The sequence below is a fragment of the Morus notabilis genome, unplaced genomic scaffold, assembly GCF_000414095.1.
Source record: "Morus notabilis unplaced genomic scaffold, ASM41409v2 Scaffold1584, whole genome shotgun sequence".
Classification (NCBI taxonomy): Eukaryota; Viridiplantae; Streptophyta; class Magnoliopsida; order Rosales; family Moraceae; genus Morus; species Morus notabilis.
In genome coordinates this window covers 116899-125175 of record NW_010366918.1, presented here as the reverse complement: position 1 = coordinate 125175, position 8277 = coordinate 116899, and the positions used below count along the sequence as shown (strand labels likewise).

General features: G+C 31.8%; 1 protein-coding gene across 1 annotated transcript; it reads right to left on the bottom strand.

The window, feature by feature from the left end:
• Nucleotides 1-994: 994 nt before the first annotated feature.
• Nucleotides 995-3488, bottom strand: LOC21391801 (xylulose kinase). Its single transcript, XM_024174331.1, has 7 exons — nucleotides 3350-3488; nucleotides 2997-3249; nucleotides 2758-2890; nucleotides 2432-2520; nucleotides 1842-2119; nucleotides 1637-1706; nucleotides 995-1394 (listed from the first exon to the last, which is right to left on the bottom strand). The coding sequence occupies exons 1-7, from the start codon at nucleotides 3475-3477 to the stop codon at nucleotides 1191-1193; spliced, it is 1155 nt and encodes a 384-aa protein (XP_024030099.1). The 5' UTR covers nucleotides 3478-3488; the 3' UTR covers nucleotides 995-1190.
• Nucleotides 3489-8277: the final 4789 nt, after the last annotated feature.

Here is an 8277-nt window from a genome sequence, read left to right as displayed (position 1 = left end):
AAATATTCATGAGGGTCAATTAAGAAAAGAAAAAAAATGAATGGCAAAAAAGATAAGAATGAAAAAAAAGTCACAAAAAAGAAAGAATAGAAGGGAAAAGAGGGAATTTTAAAAAAAAAAATGGAAAGAAAGATAGAAAGTGGGTGAGAAGTAAAAAAAAAAAAAAGAAAAGAAAGAAGGAGGTAACGAAACCGTTCGTTAGTGTCCCAAGGGCAAGAATCTTATGGGACGTTTGGAAGGGAGATTCGCGCCATGATTTGAATCATGATTTGTGGTTCGCTACAGTATTTTTTTTATAAAAAACACACATAAAACGAGAATGATTCTGAATTCATGAACCAAACGTCCGCTTATTCTCCTTTTATAGGAGTGTGTAGCTACTGATATAGATTAGATAGATTTGTGTTCTATGTTGTATTTTGCTAATATTGTGTTGTACTCGACAACTCGTATTTTGTTTGAATGGTTGACTACTCGTATATTGACTTACTACTTCTTATTTTTGTGTATTTTATATATAGATTTAAACTTATTAAATTTAATCAGTAATCATAATGAATCAATAAATTAAAAATTTTATTTTTATATTCATAAATAAATACCTTATCTTATTATAACTCAAATTTTTTTGCTACAATGTTCTCACATACAAATTTAAGTTTAACTTTTTATTACAATGTTTTCTCTCATATAAAATTTAATTTTAAACTCAAGTTATCAACTCAGGTTGAAAATGAACAACCCATAGCTGATGATAAATTCAATTATATTCAATTAAATAGAAATTAACATTACATAATTTAATTATAAGAATAATAAAACAAGATATAATTTTTTATTTAAAAAAATTCAAAACATTAAGGGGTTGTTTGGTTGGAGGATTCGTACCCCGATTCGAATCATGATTCATGGTTCACTACAGTTTTTTTTCACAAAAAATACCCGTAAATTGAAAATGGTTCTAATCTTATGATTCTAATCCATGAACCAAACGTCTCCTAAGCGACAACGTAGGAAACATTTTTTTTGAAAAGGTTGTCACTAAACACACTACCAAAGAAAGCTCCCCAAACTAATCTCTCTCACTTTATTGCTTATTTTCTTTGTTCTTCGGTTCACAAAATTGTTATGTATCTAACAATAACAGGCAAATGTGGCTGCAACTAACACTTTCTTAATCTAATTTGCTCTCACATAAGACTTTGTTGAACACCCTTCAATGCCAATAGAGCAGCTCCATAAGCAGCCTCCGTTTGACTTGCACAACTCACAGGCAAACCAAGAACTCTCTCTCTTATCCTCGTCCATTTCTCGTTTTTCGCGCCACCTCCAGCCGTGAATACTTCATCGACTTTGGCCGCTCCTAGATCCTTCAGTAAGTTGTAACCCTTTGCCTAAAATGCCATCACAAGACAAGAGATGATATTTTTAAGAGTTTTTTTGCTGATTTGAGTTGAGATGTGACTTTATATGAGAGTTTTTTACTGTAACAAAAAGTTATATGTGACTGTTTCTGAAAGCTTTTTACTATATCAAAACTCTGAATCGGTGAAATGAGCATGTTCATGACTACTCATGTTTCATTCTCCTAACTGTTGGCTATAAGTTTGAATGAGTATGAAGAGAATCTGCATACCTCTATGCGCGCAATGGATTCGAAAATCCCATGCAAGAACTCAACATCGCTTTCTGGTCGTGGATCTAACCTGTTGTAAGAAAGGAAGTAGGAGTTATTTCTTTGAATTTAGTCAGTTGAAGCACAATTGAAATGCTAATAACTGGCATGTCATTGAAGTACTATAGTTCTAGATATTGTCTACAGAAGATATTGATCAGCATACCTTGGAGCCATGCTTGGATCCGACACCGGGAATCTCTCACCAGCCGTTTTAAGAGGATAATAGTCTAGGGGAGAGGGTACCATTGGATTAATTTGTTCACTCAGTTTCGCCAACTGCTCATCGGTGAAAATTTGTCTAAGAACTGCTCCTCCAGTATTCGAAGCACCTCCAACGAGCCATTTATCGTCGAGGCGATGACTATATACCCCGAAACGTGCATCCTCAACCCTAGTAGTGCTCAGTAGTTTTATGGCAAGCGTTGAACCCAAAGAGGTGACCTAGTTCATCAACATTATAAATATTACTTGTAGAAATAGAATGGCTTGGTTGGACCAAAAGATTAACGTCTAAAAAAAAGCAACATATGTACAGTTCAAAGTGGTATTCTGAACTTAATCAATACATACATCAAGGTAATTTCTGCATTTGGTGTTTGCAGTACAAGAAATGAGCCTTCTTACGCTTAGGAAAAAGAATTCTTATAAACTTATCGCCTAATTATAATTTCAATAAAACAAATAAAAAATAAAAAAACAAAAAATTGCAAGAAGAATTGTCCAAGCTTATTAAAAAGGAAATAAAAAACTCACAGCTTTCCCTGGTTGCGAGGCCCGAGCAGCAAGAAAGGCTGCGATACTATCAGTAGTTCCCGCACATACCACACAGTCCTTTGGAAAGCCTAAAACGACAAAAATAAGAGAATATTAGAACAAATTAGATTAAGAAAGTACACATTACAGTATTTACAAACTATAAATCAGAATCTTTGATCTGAATAGTTTAAGAACTTCTGATTTATAAAAGCTTCCCTGTGACTAAATTGCTCCTCGTTCAATGATGCAGATGCATATTAAAGAATTTCTCAAACAAAAGCAAAAGTTTAATCTGACAGCCACTTTTATTGAAGGAAACATACCAAATTGTGATCTAATATCCTCTTTCAAATGACCAATTGAAGTTCCGGGAGCCCTGACTGAAGGTAGAAGTTGTGAATAGGGCTGAGAAAGTAGCCATGACGGATAGGCGTCAAGCTCAGGATCATATCCTACCTATAACACAAAAGCAATATTAGTAGAAGTTCTTAAATGCTAAAACTTAATGGACAATCATTTAAAGAAGTAAAAAGATACTATGCATAGAATTACTAAGTACCACCTTCAGAGCATTATTGTAATCAGACACACCCAATTTTCCATGAAGCAGCCACAACAACCAATCTGCTTGATGCAACAACAGAGCAGATTTTCGTTGCGAACCTACTCTCTCCCACCACGAGACGAGCTTGCACAGAGTAGACGAACCAGAGCAGACCGTGTGATTTGCAGGAGCAATAGACCTAACGGTTGGTAAAGCTTCAGGGCAGCTCTCATTGTAGAGGAAAGGTCTCCATAACGGTTCTCCTGTGTTGCTGCATCACCGAATTCAGATGCCTATTTTTAGTGAAGCCTTGACATCAAATCAAAAGCAAAAAGGTAGAAATACAACACATGTATCTGCAGGCTAGCTACCTGTCTACAATGAGAGTAGTAGCAGAAGTCCCATCAATGGAAATGGAAGCTATAATTTTGCGGAGACTAGACGGAACGTCTTCTAGCAGTGAGAAGAGAGTTGATTTCCATGAGCGTGCCCAATCCATTGTTTCTTTACTCTTTCTAGACAATGCAAACACTATTCTCAGTTATTCCACATATACGATACAAAATTACGAATAAATAAGATTCGCATTCTTTTTGCCAAACTAATTATTCACTCCAATCATTCAATCCATTCAAGCAGTAAGATACGCAATTCGATTGAAATTTAACATCATACAAGATATGTATTCTAACACCAGTTTCTCACAGGAGAAACTCTTCACTAATATTGTAAAATAAATTATGAGTAACCGTTCAACTTCAGTTACACCTCCTGCTGATCCTACATTTCTCTTCTAAACCAAAGTTCGAAAACCCAGCAGCTGCTAGAACTAACCTGTCTAGTTGATGCACACGTTATTCGTGATGATTTTGTTTTAGCTCTCAAATATTCCCTTGTTTGACCGTGAAAGAATACTACAAAGGGCCAAAGTAACACGACAGATTGAAGAAGGAAAAGGGAATTGACAAGGGCACAAGTCCGGGAAGGACTCCCATTAATCACAAGATTAGGGCCACCATTTGATTGGCAAACAGCAATTTCAATTAGATATGCTCACTACAGCGAGATTTGGATTCCGTTATACCAAGAGTTCCCCTGAATTCGCTTAGTGTGCTCGAGTTCAAAATTCCCCCTTACAATCCTACAATCTTGGTAAGCATGAAACTCATTCTTGTTCACCAAGTAGATGGTCCTGAGGATTTGAACCCCGGATCATGTGAGAGCAAACCACAGGCTTAAGCTTAGTTTACGATTGTATTGCTTTAGAAAGAAGTTTCTACTTTTACTTATAGCAAATGGAGAAGTAGAAGCAAAATACAAAAGTTAAAAATGCAGCCTGTTTGTTCCATAGGTTTGAACTATAATTCAAACATTTTTGTTAAAGTGTTTTCTCTAACAAAAATTTGAATTCCTGTTCAAATCTATGTACCAAATAAACAAAAAACATTGGTGTATGTGCAAAGTACCACTTTTACCAGATACGCTACTTGCGTCATGTTATGTGTAAAGAACTTTCAGGGCCCTATCAAACTAGCCCTTAATCACTCAACTAGCATAGGCAATGCCTATGAACATTTTATGGCATCAATTCACTATCACATATTTACATTGTTCGCAACAAGTTCAAACCCATCAAAAATAAAAAATAAAAAATTATACCTACCATGAATCTTTCCCTCAGCATGAATTGTGCCTTGTTTGTCAATGAGAGCAAACCTTGCCCCTGATGTTCCAAAGTCCATCCCAAGATAAAGCCGCTCTCCAAACGGAGAACCTGGTTCCGGATTATCTTTGTTGCTCCTAAAACAAGCCATTGTCCTGTGCCTTGGTCTTGATTTTCTCAAAGTATTCCACAGCCCAGTTTCTGATAACGTCAACATTATCCAAGAGATCAAATTTACGATTTTTTTGCAGTATTTTTCTCTAGAAGTTAGCAGAATGGAAAGCAAGAAAACAAATACTGAAACGAGTAAGTTTATATCCCACTAAGATTATTATGTTAAATGACAAACTAGTAAACAAGAGAGAGAGAACCGTGTTTGGTATGGTACGAAGGCCGGGGGAAGAAGAGTGAGCTAGCGGAATGGTGAACTGAGGTGAGCATGTTGTTGTTGTTTGCAGGACTCGTGATAAGAGGAGAAGAATGTGGACAACAAATTGGCAAATGTTTCTCTCCCTTCATTTCTTTCCCTTCTCTTTTTAACGACGAATTTGGAACATTGCATTGTCACCCTTATTTTTTTTTTTTTACAGAAATAGTAAAAATTAGATCAATATAAAAAATTTAAGAAAGTATATATGCTAATTTTTAGTTATAAAAATTAATAAATCATAATTTATAAATTATGATTCATAACCAGATAAGTTATGGATAAATTTATCAAGTTATGGTTTATAACCAAACAAGTTATGGACAAAAATCGTGAGTTTTATGGACAATAACTTGTCAAGTTATGGTTCATAATCAATAACTTGTCAAGTTATGGTTCATAATCAATAACTTGTCAAGTTATGATTCATAATCAGACAAGTTATTGACGAAAATAGTAATTTAGCATATTTATTAACTTATGTAAACTATTGACCTATTAATTTTAATTCATCTCAAGTCTTAGTCTATTTCTCTCTTTCTCTATTTTTTTTTTATTTAAACCCTTTGTCCAACATAGATATTAAGTTAAAAGAATAATTAAGAGCATAAGGGTAAAAATTTAAACTTATACGTTCTAAATGAATGGTTGATGGGCCATTTTTTTTAATTAATATTTGAATTTCTTTGAGAAAATTATTAAAATTATTTTTAGAGTGTGTGAGTCTGAATTTTTATTCTTTATTCATGATTAATGTCAATTTGATTAATATAGTTATTTAATTAAAAAGAGTATTAATTAAAAGTAAAAAATAAAAATTCACACTCATAAACTCTAAAATAATTTGTCTCTTTTTCCCCATTTATTTCAAGTAAAGAGTGTAACTTTCTTTTTAGGTAAATGGTAATTTTTTATGGTGATCAATCAATGATATACTATGGTTTATCAATGATAAACGGATAAATTAATGATTGAAATTTGTTAATCACTAATTGGTGAATCAGTGACAAATTATCGAGTCAATTCTTTGGTATTAATTTACAAGTTTATGATTCAAAGTCCAATGCCGAAGATGACTATTGATCTAAGTCGAGAAGAAAATAATTTAGTAGATTATTAATTATAACCTAGTAAATTATTCTGAGTCACTGGGAATTTGCGGTCACTATTGGTTCCGAGGATATCCGGTAGATTATTGATGATAATCTAAAAAATCATTCTCCAGCGACCAAAGTTTCCTTCAAGAAGTATTGCCGCCCTGTACAGTGAGCCCATGTCCATTTCCCTGAAACGGGCCAAGAAAGTTGAAATCCCAAGATGTCTAAAACTTTTAAGGAAATTTTATTGACACCAAAATTTTATTAAGGCACCCTAATATATTTAAAAATTCTAATTATTCTCTTTTTAAAATTATAATCTCTTGTAGTTCTAAAGTTACCCTCATGTATACCCCACACTTTTCTACTTTTAAAATTTTGTTTCTTAAAAAGATTTACATTTCCTTTATATTTGGGTAAGATATGATTCTTCCCATTTAAACTTGATGAGATAATATTATTTTTCCTAAACTTGATCATTTTTTTTCTTTTCTTTCCTTTTTGCAATTTTTATTTGAACTTGAACGATTCCTTTTTTTTTTTTTTTTTGTAACCATTTTTTTTTTCTTTTCTTTCCTTTTTGCTTGTTTTATTTTAACAACATTACATTTTTTTTTCTTTCAAATTTCTTGATTATGCTCACATGACTAAACTATTCTATTATCACCATAGAATTTGAGTAAAAATTCTTAATGCGTTCATCTTCTTCGTCTTGCAAAATATAATTAAAAATAAAAAATCAAAACCAACAACTTCAATAAAACAAAACACAAGCGAGAGAGAGAAAAAAAACATACATAATTACTTGCTGAATTAAAAAAATTTTATTAGAATTTAGGGAAAATAGTTAAGGTAGATGATTTTAATAATATCACTTAAAAAAATTGAAAACTATCTGCATTTTTGTTCTTCAACTTCACAAATTACGTGGAGAAGAAAGATGCAATGGAGTTTTTTTTTTTTTAATGCATTAAATGAAAAGATTCAACAAAAAAAATAAAGAAAGTGAATTTTTTAAGAAACCGTTTTTTAAAAGTGAAAGAATATATACTGTACATAGGGTATTTATGAAATTATAAAAAGTTTTAGTTTTAAAAAGAAAATAATTAAAATTTTTAAACATATTTAGGTGCCTTAATAAAATTACGAGGTGTCAATAAAATTTCCCAAAACTTTATCCAGGATAATCAACTCATGGGGCCTTAGCCTATAATATGGCCTGGAAGGTCCCTTATTGCACACGTACTGTAGAGAGCGATCTGCCACCTTGCCAGTAAGAGAATCCAAAGGGATGGAGTTAGGCAGTTCTTGGAATCTCTCTATCTCTATTTTTCTTTTTCAAACTGGGGGAACTTTTCGATATTCTGTTTAGGAGAAATATTAGCCTCTTTTTTTTTTACTCTTTTTGCCATAATAATTGTTTGATATTTGAGCTTCACTGTCTTATTTTTTGTCTAAATAATAATATATTATATTAATTAAGCCTATGTGTCAAATATTAAATACATAAAGTGACCAAAAGTGAAAAAAATAACACTAGCATTTCTCTTTCATATATATCATCATATCTTAATAAAATTATAATACTAACACTGTTTTCTTTTTTATTCTCATATAATTATAATGTGGTCTGATTGTCTAAAACTGCACAACATAGATAATTAGGCTGCGTTTGGTATTACTTTTCACTCCTAAAATCAACTTCTGCTTGTACCAAAAGCTGATTTTAGTGTTTAGTAAATATCCTCAAAAGTACTTTTTGAAGAATTTTTGAAGAATCTACAGTCAAAATCAAAAGCAGTCCAAATGCAACTTTAGCTTTTAGATTGTGCGGGAATCAACATAGTATAATTAATGAAGCTTTCATCATACCCATAATACCTCAAATGAAATTTAAAATTTACAATCTTTCCGATCTAAAATTTAATCTCATAATATAATATAATAATACCGTAATATAATATAATAATACAATAATATAATATAATATAATAGTAATACTATAACAAATAATATCATAATTATATTAATAACTATAATATTATTATTTTATCATATAATATGATATTATAATTATTTTAATAACATAATATTATAATTATAATATAAGTA

Coding starts and splice junctions, on each gene's coding strand:
- LOC21391801 (XM_024174331.1), bottom strand. CDS start 3,477: ATGGATTGGGCACGCTCATGGAAATCAACTCTCTTCTCACTGCTAGAA. Junction 2,891..2,996: donor ATTACAATAATGCTCTGAAG/GTGGTACTTAGT, acceptor TTTGTGTTATAG/GTAGGATATGATCCTGAGCT. Junction 2,120..2,431: donor CCTCGCAACCAGGGAAAGCT/GTGAGTTTTTTA, acceptor TTGATGAACTAG/GTCACCTCTTTGGGTTCAAC.